Here is a 21,313-nt window from a genome sequence, read left to right on the forward strand (position 1 = left end):
GCTGCCCTGAGTTGGAACCTCTGCGGGGCCCACTTCTGTAGGCACAGGCATAAAGTCAGCTTCTCTCTTGCTGAAGGCTTGGCAGAGGCTGCAGGAGAGCCCTGTAATCAGACCTGACATTGCGAACTGATGGCTGTTGGACTGTGAGGGCTGTGGCATGGAGTGATTTCAGGAGCTTTAATAAGGCTTGGCAAATAAATGATCAGGTCACACAATCACAGTGTGAATGCCAATGTCCTCCTACCCTATCCACTCCCTGAGAGGACTCCAGGGCCAAATATAAAATAAAATAAATTAAAAATAAACTGCAAACACAAAAAATATTTGGTAGACTTTGTCCATGGAAAGTTATTCTTTTATAAAGTTGCTTGAATGCCCGTTTTCTTTGTGTTCTGTATATAAAGAGAAAACAAAACTAATAGCAAGTTCTCAGTATTTCTGATTTTTAAAAATGTTTTGTGATTTAAGAAAAGAAATCAAAGATACATTCCTTGTGAAGGCAACTACCGAATCTACACACAAATCTCCAAATTGTATTCTTAAGCCAATTGTAACTAATTTTAGTGTTCCTAAAAGAATGAATTTATGAATTGCTCTCAACCCTTTTAGCCTAAAATAGAGGAAAATGTTACAATCTCCAGGTAGGAAACGAATGCATCATTTTAAAGCTGGATACCAAAGAGACTCAAATTTTTTATTAAGAAGAAAAAAAAGGGAGAAGAAGAAGGAAAGTAAAAATAGACTTGACCTTTGTAGGCAGTAATTTCTTGTCTTTAAATTTGACTTTCATTAAAATAAAAATAAAATAAAAATGTCCCATAATAGTTTCTTTTCAAGTTAAAAATACTGCACCGCATCAAATTATTTTTGGAACCAGCCAAGAGAGGAAAGGGAGGAGGAAGTTTAAATACAATGCTATCATTTCTTATTGAAGTTAGAATTTTCATAACTATCTTGCAGATGTTTTTATCAATTGCACTAACTGAATGCAGTATATTTGTATCCAACGACATTGTTTGATCACTCAAATTAACCATGTAAAAATTATCTAATTCTACCTTTAGTTACTGATAAATTTTCTTTAGAGTCCTCTTGGGAAATATGTAACATACATTAAAGATCCTGAATTAACTAAGTTTTAAACCCCTCTGCCATCCAAGATTGTCTGTATTTCTATCCTAATTCCTCCTAGTGCTCCCCCATTACACACAAAGAATCCAAGTCTGAAGTCCTATGCCTTCTGTCCTCCAGTTCTCAGTGTTGAAAATCCTCCTCTCTCCTGTCCTCTAGGTGAAATTCACCAATTTTCCAAAAACGTCAGCTCGGGATCGAGGCTCTTCCATCGTCTCCTCCTCTAGGGAAAAGATAGCCTGGCACTGCCAGGAAGAGTTTCTTTCACTTTTCTGCAAATACTTCTGAGTGCAGGGTTTGTGTGACCCAATATTGCATTTCCACTTCTTTCTGCTTTACCTGCCTCAGTTGAAGACTCAGGGAAGCAAGAAGCTCCGTTCCCAAACATAGCTACCAGGGATCTGGAAGTGATTACGACGCAGTCAGATGCATTGTGTATATAGAGAGACTTGAAAGCCTCTGAGAGCCTGTTGAGTGCAGGTTCAAGTTCGATTATTTTTCATCTTGACTGTATAAAAGCCATCTGGTCTGATGTGAAGAAAAGAGTGTGGTATTGGGAGTCAGACAAGCCTAGGTTATATGACCTTGGTCATCAAAATATGTAATCTTGCTGAAATTCAGACCTCTCATTCAACTCATAAAAAGAGTTCAGGAAATAAAATGAAGTAATCTGCAAAATGCCTGTACTGCAGTAAGCAATAAAGATCATTGTTCTTATATCTATCTCCCCTCATATTCATAAATATTCTAGGTGAGGTAGATAAGTGTGAATTCACCGCTATATTTAGATTGTCATTGCATTGAACCACCCAACAACTGCAGTGTGGAATTTATGCCTTGACTATTCCAAGAACTCATTCCTTTACTATTCCTTGAATTCATCAGTTTGATGTCTTTCTTTAAAGAAAGAAGTATAGGTTTGACCACAGAAACTTTAGGGAACTATATTAAGGAAAAAATAGAAAGGTAGGAAAACATCTATTTGGAGACTCTTAGTTTAATTCTAATGGTGAAATATTAGAAACACTCAAGGACAGATACGCTAATCCAATTATATACCCATTCAATGGATTATTATACAATATTAAAATTTATTAAAGCATTCAAATGACAGCTACTCATAATTTAGCAACATTCAAACATTATCCATTGAAGACAGAAATCTTGTAAAAGGATCAAGTGAAATAAGCTGAATGCAAATCTATTTAAATAGCAGTGAGATCTCAATTATCTAAATGCACACATGTACAAGAAGCATAGAAAAAAATATGCAAACATGCTAAAAATGGTCAGCTCTAGTGTTCAACTTTTCATCTTTGGTAATGGAATCATGTGGAATTTATATTTGTATTCTTTATACTTTTTTTTCATTTTCAGATTTTTCACTGTGCCTATACTTGTAGTCAGTAAAAATGTAAGTTAAAATTTTATAAATGATAATGTGGATTTTCTATTCCCTTGATGTTTAAAAAATATGCCTGTAACAACATATAAATTTAGTAAAGTGACTTTTTATAATTTTCTTTGTATTTCTCCTCATATATCAGCTCCCAAAAGGGCTGGGAACATGACTTTTCATGTTGAAATCTTGGTGAGGACTCATGCATGCATTCCCTGTTCGTGGAGCAGGTATGGCTTGAGTACTGCCCTGTGTCAGAGGCCATGCTCCTGGGTTCAGAGATTCCTGGATGATAAAGGGGAAGGTGCCAGATTCTTTGGGTGTGGCTTTGAAGTGTGAGAGACTGAGAAATCATTGCCTTTCTTTGGCAGTAGACCTTTAAGTTTGCACTTTTTAGATTTGACGGCATTCCAAATCTTTCATGGAGGAAGACTTTGTGGTCTCAGTCTGGAGTAAGTATTAGGGAACCAGCCTTTGGAGCTGTGTGCATTAAATGTGGTCTTGCACCTAATGTTAAGGAAGCAAAATTTGAGTGATCTCTAACATGTGCCAAAAATCAATTCTGTACATGTGTATCAGCTCGTTGCTCTTTTTAGCGCTGGGTTTGAGAGTTGAATTGTAAACTTTATTATATCTTCTGAATGTGGTAACATTTTTTTTTTCATGATTAACAATTAACCTGGTGGCCTTCTGAGCAGTTCTGGTCCTGCTTACTGTGAATGTGCTGTGTCACGCTTTTAGAAATTTCACTGAGTTGTGAATATTGCTTCTAAGGTTATATTCACTGTGCTGCTGCTCTTTGGTCCTTTATAGGAAGCATCTCTTCAATAGCACCTCGCAGAGTTTGGCAGGACCATGGGGAGAAGTGTGTGTTTAGGGGTAGACACTGAGGCTTCACTGTCCTGTGCCTGGTGGCTTTCTTTTTCTTCCACATCCTAGATGCATAACGAATTCCCCATCTTGGAATTCCTATTCCAGTATTACAAGAACTTGTGTTCTATCCTTCTGTGTGACCTTGAGGGATACTTATAATGAATTCATGTGGTTATTACTTTCTAAGTTGTATTGGTTGATTTTTTAGGAAATCATGGAAAGTTTATGCTTTAAAGAAGCATCATTTCCTAATACTCTCATCTTATAAGTACTTTTAAAATACAGTTTATTTTAGGAAGGGTGTGACCTACAGATGAACCTCTGATCTGACCATCTAAGGGTTGTTTTATTGCTGTTTGATTTTTTTCAAATATTTATCAAACATTGTTTGCCTTTAACCCACACTAGACTAATACATGATTATTAGTCTTACTACCTGTACATAAAGATCACATGTAGGCATTAATTTTTTATGGTATTAACAAGCTTGAATGCTGAGAAAGTACTGAGAATTAATATTAAGGAATTTCTCTCATTTACCCAATATTTGAATATGAGATTTAAGATGTGTGTTGGATGTCAGAGAAGGATATGTAGAATAACCATGGAGATAATGAAGGAAATAAAAAATGACTTTTGAAAAGACTAATCAAAGCAACTACCTTATGAAGACTCAACCTCAGGTGGATATTTCACAGGTGTGGTTCCCATAGCCCAAACGCCATGCTCCTTTGCACATCTGTTCCCCGTTAAAGAGAAGCTTTCTCTCTGGGAAGAATAAAGGGACTAGCCAAACTTCCTTGCATGTGAGATGACCCAAGTCACATTCTAATGCCTAGTATATGCAAATTGTGTCAACGTACCACACTCAAAATGAGATTTTTGTAGTTAGCACTCTTCAAATTTTTGCAACAAGAAATTTCTGATAACAGCAGTGGAGTAATACACTTCTCTAAATATTTGCAGTGAGCAAGTATGTGCTGAGTGAACAAGTATGTGTTCAGTGAATGTGGCTGATGCTATGTGGGACACTGTAGGAGAAAGCAACATGCACAGGGTGGTGGGGGAGCCATCCTGTCACTGGCACTGCTTAAGCTTACACCAACCTGTAGAAAAACTCCATGGTATGAACGAACACTGGAGAGAAGGATAAATCATAGTGTGAAACTGACAAAATTTAAAACATCCCCTTCCAAAGAAAGAAACACTGAAATGCTTTATGGTTGTATTTGTAAATTACTTTCAAGCACGTTGTATCATTTGACCAAACGAAGTTGATGCTTCTCAAATCTTCTCATTGATCTGTATTATTTGCTTATAATTTACTTTAAGAACCATGGCACTCTTATTTCAAACAGGAGGTGGTTAGACTGTGTAAAATTTAGCCTCCCTAAAGATTTTTGTATGTTTGTGTTTATGCACTCAGAGATTTTTAAACAGTATTGGCTTCTTATTCAAAACCAATGTGAGTAAATAGAATATTCACTGCCGCTCGTTCTAACAGCCAAGAGTCCAGCCCCTGGTAAGGCAATAGCTCTCACCTGTGTTTGTGAATATTATTTATATGGCAGTGGTTGCTGGTATGGTTGGAGCTTCAGGGATTGTTTAAGGAGCACAGTGATTTCATGCAGTCTACATTATGCAATATGAAATGCTATATACCTTGCAATATTTTTCCATAATGAGAAAGTCTCCCTTCACTCCCCACACTTGCAAAGAACCATAGATACAGTTTTCTTGCTTTTATTTTAAGCTTGTTGCTACCTGAGGTAGCCAAGGAATGAGCTGCTCTGAGATGTTATGATAGATTAAATTGTGTCCTCCAAAATGATACGTTGAAGCACTAATGCTCCAGTGGCTCAGAATGTGGCCTTATTTGGAAACAGGGTCATTGCAGATACAATTAGTTAAGATGAAGTTGTATTGGAGTGGGATGCCCTTAATCCAACATGATTGGTGTTTTTGTAAGAAGAGGGGAAACTGCACACAGAGGGAACATGGCCATGTGAAGACAGGGGTAGAGATTGGAATTATGCTGCCGCAATCCAGGACCACTGAGGCCTACCAGGAGCTGCGAGAGAAAAGGGAGGATCTTTCCTTGAGGCTTTGGAATAGATATGGACCTGCCAATAATACTTCTGGCCTCCAGAAATGGAAAAGAATACATTTCTGTCGTTTAAACCACCCACTCTTTTTACATCAGCACTCATGTATATCTAAGGGACACTGCTTGCCTCTGTTTTGCAGTTGTTTACACTTTTACCTTAGGGTATGTTTCCTTTCTATATAATTAGAAATTAGCCTTTTAGGCACCTTTGATTCCAACACTAGGTCTGCATATGGTGGGCAGTTGTTATAAGATTTTATTAATACTGTTGTGTTACAAAGGATATTGAAAGGCAATGAAGTTTGTGATAAGCTAGATCTGGGGAAGTCATTTAGGGAACTGAGTTACTCTCACAGTGCAAGGCTCTGTGACGTGCACGCCAATCTCAAAGATTCTCATGGGGTCAGGCTACTTAAAAGCATAAGGCTGTGGAGTGGGAGTGACTCAGGAGACTGCACCTGACATGGTTTCTACCCCTGTGTGTTTTTGCGAGTGTGCGTATTTGTGTGCATAGTTGTATGGACGTCCCAGTAAACTCGTTTCCCTTGACATCATCGTGTATCATCACGAAACAAATGGAATCCAAGACCTTCAAATGATGTTGCATTTAACAAAAATAAACTGCTTTCTCTGTCACTCCCATTATAAATGCAACCAAGCCTGTGGCCTTATAGTCTTGTCAGTATGCATGTTTAAAGAGACAACTTCAGGAATCCCAGGTATACCAGTTGATACTTAGAGACAATTAGCCTTGCCTTGAAATGGAAGCCTAGTCAGAAAAATAACAATTTCATCTCTAAGATGTTGAGCAAGTCTCTTCAAATGTTTTTTTGTTCTGACTCATAGTAAGAAATACATAGAAAAAGGACATTTTATCTCAGAACCTAGTAATTCACACACATAAATATACAAATGCACAATCTTATGTGTGCACAGGTGAACTGAAACAAAACTGCAGAATATTTATCACTACTATTTGATACATGCTGATACATTCTATGCTCTTCTATTTCATTAAAAAAGATAAAGTTACAATCCATGAAACTGGTTTCAGAACCTGTTAATAGGTGAACCCACAGTGTGAAAAACCATTGCCCCATAATATTAAGTGGCCACAACATAGTGTCTATTTTCATTCTTTCTCATTTCTGTTTTTCCAGATTCTTTCTCATCATCCTATGTCATTTGTATCAGGTAGACAAACTTCGCAGTTAATTTTCAATGTGTTTCACCAATAAGCTTATTGTCTTACATTCCTTTTGGGTTGTTAACACGGACCAGGTAAGCACAGTCATTGTGGGTTGAAGTCCTGTGCTCTGATCTTCCTTCACTTATTTTTTCCTTTTTGCACATGTTGCTTTTTAATCAGCACCATATTGCACAGTCACAACTGGAACAGACAACCTGAAATGCACATTCCCTTCTGGCCCCAAAATGCAGAAATCTTGTGGACAGGAAGTCATGCTGATGTACCTCTTCTCAGTATGAGTCCACCTGACACGGTGAGCACGGGCAGTAGCATTCTTTTCCTTCCCTCTTCCGTATCTCTATAAGGGGCTACTTTTAATTTTCTGAAGTCCAAAATAGGTCAGGCATGGACAGCCAGTGCCACACCCCCTAGTTCTTATTCCTGGCAGGCGGCCTCTTCACATGTTCAGGGCTCCTCGCCACGACCTAGCAACCACCTTGGTCCTCGTCACCTCTGCCTCATCCTGGCATTTATGCCAATTCGATGTCCTATCAGTTCTATTTTCAAAATATATCTTGTGTCAGTTTCTTGGACATGCCACCGTTTTTCCCACCTCAAACACATGCTTTTCCTTTAATTTTGTTCCTTGCTCTATTTGTTCCTGAATAACACCTCCTCATCTTCCTACCCTCTGTGACTCTGCTGAAAAGCAATCTCCACAGAAATCCTTATGTTCATACCCCACCCCAAACCCTGACCACCTAAACAGCTCTTCTCTTTACTAGGGACAACTTCCATTTTGCAGTTCACATAAATGCACTTGTTACAGTGAATGTTTTTATTTGTCAATGTACTCTTTTTGTCTCTGTTCCCAAATGAAATATTTGCATTGAAATGTCAGTGGCCAAAACCATCTTGTTCATAAAATAAATAAATACAGTTTATAAGTTTTATAAGCTTTTTTGGTTCTTCAAGAAAAAAATCCTTGAAGTAATTCCTTTAAAAGCAAAGGAATTATAAAATTATATTCTTTATAAGGATTCATTCTTTTAAACAACTACAAATCTAATGAGAGCAAAGATTAATGACAGATTCAAATATCTGCACAAAGATCTGATCATTAACAAACTAAATAGGGTAATTAGGTATACAATGGGAATGCAATGTGCAGGCTTAAATTAGTAGTGTATAATTGAGACTCATTTAACTGCAGGAGAATTTCACTCAGAGAATTTTATTTACATAAGAGAAATGTCTTAGTGAAATTGCTTTGAGAGAATTTAACATATATATACACCAAATCTCTCCTTACTTATTGCATCCAACCGAATTGTTGGATGCTTAGTTCTCATGCCCTGTGTGATGGCGTTATTTCCAGCCAAATGATTTTTTCCAGGCAGCTCAAGATCCACACTGAGGCTTCATTATTTCTTGGATAGCTTGATGATATTCCCATAAACATAATAGGCTCCTACAAAGATTAAATAAAATGACATGGCGAGAGCTCTGCTCCCTCAATATGATGCCTTATTTTACTGATCCTACTTTTAGAAAAAACTCAAAGTATGTATCTCTTCTAAACAATCACTCAAGTTAGCACTGTGCAAGTCTTTGGGGACAGCAGGTAAGTGGGGCAAACAAGAGGATTCCTTTGTCTTCAGAGAAGCAAGTGCCATTCTGGGGAGGCAGCACCAACAGGCAAGCCAACAGGACTGAATGCAGTTATGTGTGAAATAGAGAATTCTACAAGTAGTTCAGGAAGATGCGGAGATCGGCTACATGGCAGATTCAACTTTTGTGTGAGGTATTTGGAGGGGAGGGATCACAAAGGCCAGGGGGAATGCTGAAAGTCTCCCCTTGTGCTTTCAGTCACGCACGAGTAGTGACCAGCTTGAAGAGCAAGTGTAATAAAAGCCCTCTTTGATACATCTACTCCGGACAGCAGTGGCAACCTAGATTTATCTCTTTCTATGGTGTGCGTTACATGGGTTCAGTTTACATCTACTGTGTCCGTATGCTCATCACCCACTGATGCCTTTGTCCAAAATAAATCTTAACTACACAAGAAGCACATTAATGGAGTCTTCCTTTGGTCAGGCTCAGTGGCTCACCTCCATAATCCCAACACTTTGAGAGGCTGAGGTGGGTGGATCATGAGATCAGGAGTTCAAGACCAGCCTGGCCAACATGGTGAAACTCCATCTCTATTAAAAACACAACAATTAGCTGGGCATGGTGGTGCATGCCTATCATCCCAGATACTCGAGAGTCGGAGACAGGAGAATTGCTTGAACCAGGACCCAGGAGGCAGAGGTTGCAGTGAGCCAAGATCTCACCACTGCACTCCTGCCCAGGATACAGAGTGACACAAAAAGAAAAAAGAAGTCTTCTTTTAAGATACCCAAATGCATGACAGTGTGAAATAAAACATAATTTCTCCCCTCCTTCCCCTAATCCACTCATGATTTCAGAGGCAACAACAGTAAACATTTTGGCAGCTATCTGCTGATCCGGGCCTCTCTGTTCATTTGCATACACAAAGCTTTTCATCTGCCATTGCCTCTGGTACACAACATTGTAGATTGTTCAGTAACCACTTTAGACTGTCTAGTGGAGATTTTTCTGCAGGCTATGTGTACATACACCTTGCTGTCTTTTAAATAATTGCAGAGTAGAGATGTACCCTGATTTATTTACTTATTTATCGCTTGATTGGCATTCAGGTTTCTGTATCACTTTTCATTGTTAAATTATGCTTCATTGCATTTTGGGGTGAACATCAAAGTGTACGCATCTGAGTTTTTCCACATGGTAGTCTTCAAAGTTGCAAGATGGGCTGAAAGGTGTGCAAGTCTCACACTTGAAATATCCTGGTAAGTTGCCCTGCAAAAATCGAAAGCCTTCACAACTTCATGTGCCCAGCCTTAGAGGCTTATTTCCTACACGCTTTGTCGAGACCACTTACTTTCAAACGTTTTATTTTTTGTTCTAATCTCCCGGATGAAAATAATCTCTTGTTTTATTTCACGTGGATTTGGTCAAGTTCTAAATAAGTTTTGTTCAACAATTAATTAAAACGTGATTCACTTCACTTGTGAGAAGCTGACATTTTTGCGATCTCTAGTTGTCTGTTCCTAGAACTTGGTATGCCTGTACGTTTATCCAGATCTTCCATTATGTCCTTGGAAATGATGTAGAGGGTTCTTTAACTCATTTTTGTGCATTTCTAGCTTTTAGATGTTCATATTGTTATTGGTTCGGCGAGGATATTTTGTATTTTATTGCAGATTAGTGCTATTCTAAAGTGCTTTCTCTGCCAGGAACTTACACGGATGTTCTTATTTAATATCATGATGTTCCCAAAAAGGCAGTGTTGCCCACTGTACAGGTTGCGTATGTACTCAGGGCTATGGCAGTAGGAAGGCACAGAGCTGAGGCCGTCCGCATCCTCCCGCAGAAGTCCTCTTCTCTGGCTCTCTTAGCACCACGCTGTCTTGGGCCCTTTATACCTCCTCTCACTCCTTCCCTGGGTCTTTTCTTGGCCTTCTTCCTTCACTCTGCTTCCTGGGATGTTACTCAACTTCAGTTCTCATGAAGGGCTCCTCTTCGACAGCACAATTTAGTCTCCAAAGCCTTGTCTGCAGCTTGACTTTAGTCACTGATTTTTTGTTTCGTTTTCTTGTTTTTGAGACACAGTCTCACTCTGTCGCCAGGTGCCAGGCTGGAGTGCTGTGGCGCAGTCTCAGCTCACTGCAACCTCTGCTTCAAGGGTTCAAGCAGTTCTCCTTCCTCAGCCTCCCGAGTAGCCAGGACTATAGGCAGATGCCACCACACCCAGCTAATTTTTTCTATTTTTTAGTAGTGATGGGGTTTCACCATGTTGGCCAGGATGGTCTCAATCTCCTGACCTCATGATCCACCCGCCTTGGCCTCCCAAAGTGCTGGGATTATAGGAATGAGCCACATGCCCAGCCCTGGTCACTGATTTTAAGTGACTCAGCATGCTCACAGCTGAGTTCTTATCTTTCCTGAAACAGAACCTCCCCTACCCCAACTCCTTTGCTCTACCAATGCCACCCCAAACCCATAGGTCCCTTAGGCTCAATACCTGGCATCTTATTCTCGCCCCAGCTCTGTTAACTCTTTAGGTTAAATATCTTTCTGCCTCACTCTGGTTGCACCTTGGCTTGCCCACGCCTTGCCATCTCACACTTGCATGACGACCCAGAGCCAGGGGAGCGAAGTCTGTGAGAGCATGAGCCAGCGTGCCAGGGCACCATCCTGGAATAGATACTTCTAGTTGTATAAATGGGAGCAAGTCCCTGAACTTCTCTGTTCCTTAATTTTCTTATATGAAAAATGGGAATGATAGTATCTTCCTCTTGCGGTCATTGCAAGAACTCAACGTGCTGTAGCACAAATGATGCTGAAGCGGTGGTGGCCCCTGCTATGCACCTAGAATCTGTAAGCTCTAATTAGGATTTGTGTTAATATCCATGTCTCTATCAAATGTCCCCCTTTTATAAGGACACCAGTCATATTGGATTAGGGGCATACACTATCCAAGTATGAGTTCATACTAACATATTACATCTGCAGTGACCCACCCTATTTCCAAATAAAGTCACATCCTGAGGTACTGAAGGTTAGGACATTAGCACAAATTTTTGAGGAAGGCAGAAATTTAGCTCATAATATCAGGTAAGATGTCTTATCTCAAGGGGCCTCTTCTTTTATCTTACATGCAGCTTTTAACGTGTACATGCTTTTATCAGGCAACTCAACCTGATAAAAGGAAATATTTGTGTCTAATTCATGCTCACATCTAATCCTGTCTTTGCACCCACCCCTCATGTCACAGAATAGGACACACTGCAGACACTTCAGAATCAACTCATAAGCTAAATTGCTTTCTAACCTACATTTGAATTAAGAGACATTGATAAGTTTAGAGTGTGTGTGTGTGTGTGTATGTGTGTGTGTGTGTGTATTTCCACTTCTCTTTTAGTTAATGCTAAGAGTCTCATGTCGTTTCCAATGCTATATACTTAGAACTTAGATTTAATGCTTATGTTCCTCTAATATTTCAGAAACTGTTATTGAAACTGCTTTAGAGAAAGCTCAGTTTTGTGACACAGGGTGGCCATCAGTTGGAAACGGCGGGCACAGCTGATGAAAGTTTCATCCTGGTTGTACTACCATTTGGCATCTTATTAGCAGAACCTTCTGTTCTTTTAATTGCTATTAACTCAATTCAGATAGATTGCAATAGGAAAGACAAAACAGACAAGAGCACTAAGATATATTTCTCTAAGTGAAAGATGATATATGCTTTTAAAATCTTCCCCCAAATAGTATTGCCTTTTTTGAAGATCTAGCAGCTTAGTCACATGGTAAAAAGCCAGGGAGCATAATGAAAGAATAATTCATCATAATCTTAAAATATGTTCATTTTCATATAAGAATATATTCATTTCTGGAGGGGAACAAACTCCTTTTATGTATTCTACAAGAGGAAATGTGCTGAAATCTATAAAAAGGTACTTTTTACTGAGACCTAGGAAAGGATGTTTTGAATACAAGCAATAATAGACTGTTTCATCAGCCCATGCATTTAACAAATATTTTAGGATATCATAGCCAAGTACTGTTCTGTGTAATGGAGATGAAATGTTGGACAAGACAAAACTAGTTCCTGCTATTCTAGTTGAAGGAGAGAAATGTGAAACCAATCTCATACACATGCACAAGATAACGCCACATCCAGATCTAGTCAACCAAGTCTCTGATCATGAGTGACCATGATAATGTGGGCTAACATTGCTGGAAATTTGACTTAAAAACAGGCCAGGATGACAAGAAGGACCTAGTCAGGGAGAGATCTGGGCTCAGAGCCCCCAGTTAGAGCAATTAAAAGAAGGACAGTGTGGCCTGGGTATGGTGGAAGAGCGAGAAAGTGGAGGGGAATCTTCTGGCGATATGGTCAAAACCCAAACCATTACAGACCATCATATGTGGTTAGGTCTAGTGGGGTTCCATCAAGGCACTAAATGACTTATATTGTTAAATCCTATGGATGGTGAGTAGAGATTAAATTGTAGAGAAGCAGCAGTGGACACAGAAAGTTTGAAAGCTACAGTCCTTAGATGTGTGTGGTACAGTGTTGAGGGAGGGAAGTGGATAGATTCAGGATATATTTTGGAAAGAGAAGCAGAGGGCCTTCCTGTTAGATAAAATATGATGGACAAGAAAGGATTAATTTTGAGACCTTCACGATATGTTTCTTTTATGTTCAAATACTAACAGATTTGCCAGGGAGTATTGTTGTTCAAGTAACATGATAATGATTTGGGGAAAAGCCTCTGAGTTTCTGTGAATATTAATTGCTACTGTGGAAAAGACTTCTGAAGATAGTATCTTGGTCAGCTTGGGCTTGTCAGCACCATGGCAATGGGGATTATCAACAAAATATAGACTGGGTGGCTTAAATATTTTGTCAACAAAATATCATAGACTGGGTGGCTTAAACCACAAAAATTTACCTCTCACAGATTTGGAGGCTGGGAAGTCCAAGATTAAGGTATTGGCAGATTTGGTGCCTGATGAGGGCTCCCTTCCCGGATTGCAGACAGCTGCCTTCTCACTGTGATCCCACAGGGCAGAGAAAGTGAGGTGTGGTCCCACCCTTATGATTACATATATACCTAATTACCTCCCAAAAGCTTTATCTCCAAATACTTTCATATTGGGGATTAAGGGTTCCTCCTATGAATTTTGTGCAGAGACAAACATTTAGTTCACAGCAGATGTCTGTGGTCTTTCTTTCCCCAAGCCTTTCACCGGGATATTCAGAAATACTCCATGGACTCAGTACATCTTTCTGCGTTTCCCAATCCTCTGTCATGTGACGCTAGCTCGAAGGTTCAGTAACTCTTTCTGCCCGTGGTGACAGAGCTCCAAATGGCAGAGTGATGATGTAAAATTCATCTGTGTCATTTCCACTCAGATGCTTTCTTTAGTGTATGAGGTTGCCTTTCATAAGTAAGCAAATAAGCAATTGAAAGGGAGCCCTGCTATATTTATGTCAGTGAGCTGTTCCCTGTCTAGCTAACACAGGCTACATTTTATACACCTGTGGGTTAGCCAGAACAGCAGAATAACAAACATGGCATTTACTAGGATAGATACCATCTTAATTTTTAATTATTTTTATGAATATTTTCAATTGAAAAGTTATATACATTTATGGGGTACAATGTGTTGACTGTGTGTGTCTATATATACTCACACACATATATATATATATATATATACATATACAATATGAAATGATTACATCAAGATGATGAATGTATCTACCACCTCACTTATCCCTTTTTGTGATTAGATATTTCAAATTTACTCTCTGAGCCATTTTGAAATACAGAATACATTATTATTGAGCTTAGTCACCCTGCTGTGCAATAGATGCATGTCTATCTGCTAGATGACATGGATGCATTTAAATTTGATCTTCAACAGCAGAACACAAAGGAGATTACTCATCACCTCTCTTTTTCCTAGTTGAAGAAAGTGAAGTTTGGAGTTGAATGACTAGATGGAGGCCACACTGCTGGAAAGGGACAATGACCATTTTGCTGTTCAGATTCACCGGCTTCCAAAGCCGAGGTGTTTCCTTCCACACAGAAATCTTACAAAGTCGATGAGTTTATTGCACCAGAAACTAGGGGGAAGATCTTTTTTTTAATTGCATTTTAGGTTTTGGGGTACATGATCTTTTAATTTGATTCTTTATAAGAACAAAGAAAAAGTTAGCTGAGCAGCTTGAACAAGCAAATTAATGATTAGGACTTTAACATATAAAGTCAATGATTTGTATCAGAATAATACACAAAGATAAAAGCAGATTGGGGGAAGAAATGCCAGTTTTCTTCCCTGGGTATCAGTAGCCCCTTTATCCTGGGGAGACAAGGACAGTGGCTTTTCCGTGATTGCTCTCCAGGTTCTTCTCTTCTATCCTTTTTCCTCAACTTGTTGGGATGTTCCTAAACCCAAAGGCTTAACCCTGTTTAGATTACAAGCTCCCTAGAGATAGAGGTTGTCTCTCTCCTTTCTGCATTTCTGGAGCCCTGGACAGTGCTGGCCCAGTGAATGGGTGTATCACTTGGCTCTACTTCCTGCCCACCTATAACACATGCTAGTTTCTAGAATCAACTCTGATATGCCTTTTTCGGGAGGTCATGCCTGCCTGCTTTTTGCAGCTCAGATCTTAAAGATCTGGCTTTCTGCTTTAACGACCCATAGTTCAGCAAAATAGATTTCTAGAACTATTGCTATTTTAGTATCTGCCTTTGAAGCAATCGTATAGAAAACCCAAAATGGTGTCATGCCTGGGCTTCAGAACCCACTGCTCTCTAGATGTTTTTTTGCTGCTCAGCACCATGACAATGGGAAGAATGTGGCCATAGAACTCCAACCCTGAGGGTTCCTGCAACATTTTCCTATTGGACTAATGCCCCATTTTCTTCGATAGTTTTGTCTCCTTCCATAGAAATATTCCACTGGCCCCTATGCTAAGCTTAGCCAGGCAGACTGAACTGACACCAAGAGGTGGATTTATTTCAATGGCGTTTATTTTAGTTAACATGTGAGCCCATGTTGACTGACATTGGAAAACCACTCTATTACTTGCTCCTAACCTATTTACTCTTAGTTATACAAAGTCCTAACAGCTTTGGTATGTCTGTTTTCTAACTCTCAGCATACTGAATGCATCACATTGTATGTTGACAAAGATATTTTAATTTGATTCTTTATAAGAACAAAGAGAAGTAGATAGTAAAGGAGGAGGCAGAAAAGCTGTTAAAGACAAGCTCATAGACTTGAACAGGGTAGTCTGGGACCATTCCATGCATCTTGAGAAGCCAGATAGCTTCTGAGACATCCCTCTAGTAACTGAGCATGATAGCTCAATAATCGATGTCCAAAATGATGACTCGAAATCCAAAAATCATTCACTGTTCAGTTGGCTCTGAATTGGTGTATTTAACATAACAAAAAAATATGAACTATGTTTTAGAAATGTGTCCGGTTAAAATGCTAGTAGTTTCTGAAGGAAAATAAATTTAGTCACAAAATTTTTGCTTCGCATAGTTGTATGTTACCAGACAGTTGTGAGTAGCCAAGGGTGTGTGTGTGCTTGCATGTATGTGATAGAGAAAGACACACAGAGCATAAGACAGAATTGTGTGTTTGTAATTTTTTATACTAATAGATTCTATTTTAACATTCGCCTGTTTTAACAGAAGCACATTCATTATCCCATTGAAGGACATAAACAAACCATTTATTCCATATGACATGGAAACCTCTGGTGGCATAAGGTAGCAAGTGGCATGCAGCGACACGTTAGAGAGCAGTCAAAATGATTCCTTGTCACCATGGGGCCAGCACATTTGGTGTTCTAATAACTTATCTGTGCCCTTGTCGTCCCTTGCTAGTTCTACAGGACTCCTGAGTTGAGACTATACCCAAGGACCCTGGACTTACCTGTTCCTCTCATAATTAAAAGATTCTACTCTTCAGCCTTACTTTATGTTTTAAAATGTTGATCAGTTTCAAGATGGGTTACACTGAAAAATGAAGGGCTAATTCAAATTAGACTTAGAGATAAGTCAAATTAACCCCTTTATGTCTGAGGTTGCAACTTTTTGAATTTTTGCAGTAATTCCAATGCTTAGCGTTCCAATAATGGAACACTAGGCATAAATAGGTTTAAGCACAGAAACTTGGTCAATGTCCACTCCTTCGTTCTAGTAAACATCTCAGAAAATGCTTAAGACAATAAAAAGTTTAAGTTCCGAAATGATATGCCCTAAAGCCTTATTTAATATGCTAAGTGAGTAAACAAAAAATGTTAGATATTACAAGAACAAAATGTTCCTAGAGAATACAGCCCTCTCTGGAATCAGCAGGTAATAATGCAGCCTGCTGCTATCTGCAGGCATTTCTCAGCCTTTCTGGAAAGTGGCACGCATAATCCTTTCCACTTATATTTTGCCACCACTGATGGCCTGTCAATGCTAATGAAAATACTCCATGCTAAGAAGGTGACAGGAATTACATGCATCATCTCTTTTTGGCTTTCCTTTCTGTCTATCAAACTGTGCTTTAAAGGAACTGATTATTAAAGCATTATATAAGTATGCAAAATATATTGAAAGAGAAATAATGTTTCCATTATGTACAATGTATACAGTAAGAAAGGCTGAAGTGTGATGACACATGAGAAGTGGTAAAAGGTATTTTTAGTTGCTTTCGTTTTAGAGAATAATAAAGCAAAATTATTTGAAATATGCAGCATTAGGAGATTTTTCAGCTTCTCTAATATCTAGCATTATTTATGGCATATTTTAAACTAAATAACTAGAATTGTTTGAAAGTTAATGTAGATATTATTTTGAAGATATTTTATACTGGCTTTAATAATTAATTTGTGCTTTTTTGAAAAGCTTATACAAGGTCAATATTTGCTCTGCTATTTTATTATCTTTTTCACATCTCTATTCTTTGGAATTACTCCTAACTCATGAGAATTCATAAATTATTTTTAGGCTAGGCATGGTGGCTCATGTCTGTAATTCCACTTTTGGAGGGATTACATTCTGTAACATTTTGGGAGGCTGAGATGGGCAGATCACTTGAGCTCACGAGTTCAAGACCAGCCTGGGCAACATGGTGAGACCCTGTCCCTAAAAAAAATATAAAAATTAGCCAGATGTGATGGTGCACTCCTGTAGTTCCAGCTACTCAGGAGGCTGAGGTGAAAGGATTGCTTGAGCTCAGAAGGTAAAGGTTGCAGTGAGCTGAAATGACAGCACTATACTCTAGCCTAGATGATACAGCCAGAACTTGTCTCAAAACAAACAAAAAAAATTATAAACCATTTTTAATTTATCTGAGCAACTGACCTATGCATGATGCATAGTTATTGCAGAAAATGACCAAAAAATTATGTTTACAACTTAAATATGTAACACTCAAAAGCAGTAAAGCTAAGACTCCTAGAAATTCTGACTGAAATAAACTAAAGGAAGATTGAACTGAACCTGAGAAAAATAAGCAATAAAAGTTGATTCTTTGGCATTTTAGTCTTTTTTCAAGAGAAAAATCACATTCTTTCCAGTGGAATTACATCACATGCCGAAATAGTCTATAGAAGAGTCTAAGAGTGGCCAGAGGTGTACTGAGTCACCCGCCATGAAGGTGCACGCTCAGCTCCACCTTTGTGCTCCAACTTGTTTTATCACACAATTAAAATTGAACTATGAAAAATATCTTTAAAAGTTACATTTTCAAAGGGGAAAAAAACTTTGCCCTTCTTAAACTGATACTGATACTTGATCTCAATGTTGGCCCTTTCTGTACAACTGAAGCTTTACAGGTAAAAATCACAGGTTATGGATAGGACACTGTTTTGTGCTGACATAATGGGGAATGACTGATCATAAATTTTTTTGCTTGAGGTGAAAATTGTTATCATCAATGATTTCAGTAGTCCCTTTAAAAATTAGTAATTAAGAAATAAGAGTTCTAAAACAGTGAATCTGGGAAGAATTGGTGCATGTCATAGAATATGGTGATAAATACTGGTTATTATTATAAGAAAATAAGATAGCCTTTTTTGGGAAGTTTGTGGAATATCTTATTGCTTTGTAGTCTAATAGTATTGTGCTTTTATTGAAATATTTTAAACTGAGACAAAAGTTTATACTTTCATAAACTAGAGATGTGCAAGTTAAGACTCCCTTAATTTGTCACATTCTAAGATAAATGCAATGATACAAAAAAATCTTTTATGTTAGCTATATACCACTTATATGACAACTCTGTTGCCGTAAGATAAATGCATGACCTAAAAAAAGTTTATGAGGTTAGATTTGCTAAGTATATATTTATTGTATACAGTAAGTACTAAAAACTCTTAATGTAGGCTTGTTGAAAAGTTAAGCTTGGACCTTTAAGTGACACACACACACACACACACACACACACACACACACACACACAAATGCAGACACACACCTCCATTTTTCAAGAAGCTTCTTCAGATGGAAAAAAAAAAAAAAACTGTTTAAAGACTTTGTCTTTGTGGTTGAGTTGCTTTCATTGTATTTTAACCAAGCCATTGTTTTCCTCTGTTTCAGGATCTAGATTTCTCATCACATCCACGGGAGCCTTGTATATTAAAGATGTACAGAATGAAGATGGATTGTATAACTATCGCTGCATCACGCGGCATCGATACACTGGAGAGACGAGGCAGAGCAACAGCGCGAGACTTTTTGTATCAGGTAAGAACTCATCAAGACTCTGTCTGCTATGTCTGCTGTGTCTTTGTTAGTGTCTTGAGAAAACTCAATCAAAATTGTGGAATATTGCCACTGAAATGAAGCCTTCAATTCCCTTTCCAAAATATTTTAGCAATTTTAAAAGTCTTTTAAACCAATACGAATACAATTTCATAGAAATACCAAGATTCCAAATGCAGTCATTTCACATTTGTCAAACCAGTAATAGACCCATTCACATCATGATGCATTAGCATTTCAGGGAATACCTTGGGAGTGAAAGATCCATCTCAGTATTAGAAAAACAAATGCAAAATACCCAACCTTTGCCTTTGTAGCCGAAGAATATAAAATTGCTCCCCATGGCAAACATTCTATAAGGTTGTAATAGTAAGATGGAAGTGACCAAAGGTTGCTTGCTATCAATGTTTGAGAAGTACCTTATTTGTAGTAATGTTTTATAGGAAGAAGTAATGGTGACCTGTTAAACATTGGGATAATTTAAAACATCACTGCCTGAACACCCACTTTTTTTTTTTTTTTTTTAAGACAGAGTCTTGCTCTATCACCAGGCTGGAGTGCAGTGGTGTGATCCCTGCTCACTGCAACCTCCGTTTTCCAGTTTCAAACAATTCTCCTGCCTCAGCCTCCCGAATAGCTGGGACTACAGGCATGCATCACTACGCCCAGCTAATTTTTTGTACTTTTTAGTAGAGACAGGGTTTCACCATTTTGGCCAGGATGGTCTCAATCTCTTGACCTCGTGATCCACCCACCTCAGCCTCCCAAAGTGCTGGGATTATAGGCGTGAGCCACCGTACCCAGCTGAACATCCACTTTTTGTACTTGATTATATACTGTCAGGATTTTTCTCTTCATCATTTACATCTTCAAAATAGCCAATAGGCTTTCAAGGTCCAGCAGAAATACAAGTCAGAATTAAGTTAGTTTTCCTTTGAACTTGCAAGTAATTTTTTTTTACCTGTTCTTTTTCAAATCAACTGTCACTTTCTCCCTTGCTTTTATAGTTCTTATGTCTTTTGGGGGAAAATAAATAAGAAAATGAATAATAACCATCATCTTAGTCTATGGTAGCTTTAAGGAGAGGACAATGTTCTACTTTTTCAGAAAACTCTAGAAAAAGTCCTGTTTGCATTAAAGAGAAACTTTCTAATAGCATATTCAGAAAAGAAAGGGAAAAGATTTGAGGTAGGAGGGGAATCCTGGTATGCAATTAATTTGGGATTAGCAAAATAAGTAACTAAGCATTTATCCCTCCAGAAGATGACATAATTGGTGATGATCTAAGAGCCCATCTTCCTGTTTCAGGTGACGTTTTTTATCTCCATGCTGAATCATAAAGTGTTGATTTTTAAATTTATCTCTCAGGGTTGGAAAGACGAGTTGACTTTTCTTAATCCCAAGATGTTTGTTCATTCTTTTGTTTTGGAGTGATTCACTGATGTTTCAAAAATGGACAGAAATAGTCATGAGCATTTGGTCACCGTGAAGGTCATGGGAGTCCCAGGATTGCCTAGTGAGCACTGGGAGAGAAGTGAGAACATCAGTGTATAATCTAGCCAGGGAATATCATACACTAAGACACCTGCAGAAGAATAGCCAAAGAATAAGACTGAACATTCAGGGCTAATGGTGTAGGTGAAGACAGGGAGGTGATAGGTGCCAGGGGAGGGGAGGGGTCCACAGAGTCACATGCCCTCAAAGGTTCATATGAGCCTACTATATATGGAAAATAACTCAATATTTTTGTCATTGAAATTTTAATAAAGTATTTGAGGGAGAACTTGTTAATGCTAAAAGATGAGAATGTAGACACTGAATGCACAATGTTATTCTAACAAGCCAAGCTTTGAAGGAAAAGAGAAATAGATCTCATTTTAACTTAGATTTAAATATATTTTAAAATGTACATCTGGAGTTTGGATCATGGTGGAAAGATGTTGGTGTTTGACCCCAAACTCCTCCTGAAACTAACACAGATAAAATAGGATAACAAAGAAAAAAGTACACAGATGGCACCTTCAACACAACTGGATTACTGCCAACAACAGGACCAGCAGCAGAAGTGGAAGACAGTGGAAGTGGACAGCCCACTGGGGCTACGGTAGTGCCAGAAAACTACAAATAACCAACAGGCATCCGTTTTCAAAAGCAGAGGAGCATTATTTGAGTGGAGGCCTGGGAAAATATGTCTTAGAGTCCTCATCACACAGGGATAGAACTGCGTGAGGTCTGGGTTGGAG

The 21,313-nt window shown here is 38.5% G+C and overlaps 1 protein-coding gene across 2 annotated transcripts in view; it reads left to right on the forward strand.

The window, feature by feature from the left end:
* The window catches only part of DSCAM (DS cell adhesion molecule), a 746,447-nt gene that overhangs the window by 424,226 nt on the left and 300,908 nt on the right, over positions 1-21,313 (forward strand). For both annotated transcript variants that reach the window (XM_074389246.1, XM_074389247.1), the window contains exon 4: positions 18,906-19,052. In XM_074389246.1, coding sequence (XP_074245347.1) covers positions 18,906-19,052 — 147 coding nt within the window. The remainder of the gene's footprint in view (positions 1-18,905; positions 19,053-21,313) is intronic.

Source organism: Saimiri boliviensis, chromosome 18, assembly GCF_048565385.1.
Source record: "Saimiri boliviensis isolate mSaiBol1 chromosome 18, mSaiBol1.pri, whole genome shotgun sequence".
Taxonomy (NCBI): domain Eukaryota; kingdom Metazoa; phylum Chordata; class Mammalia; order Primates; family Cebidae; genus Saimiri; species Saimiri boliviensis.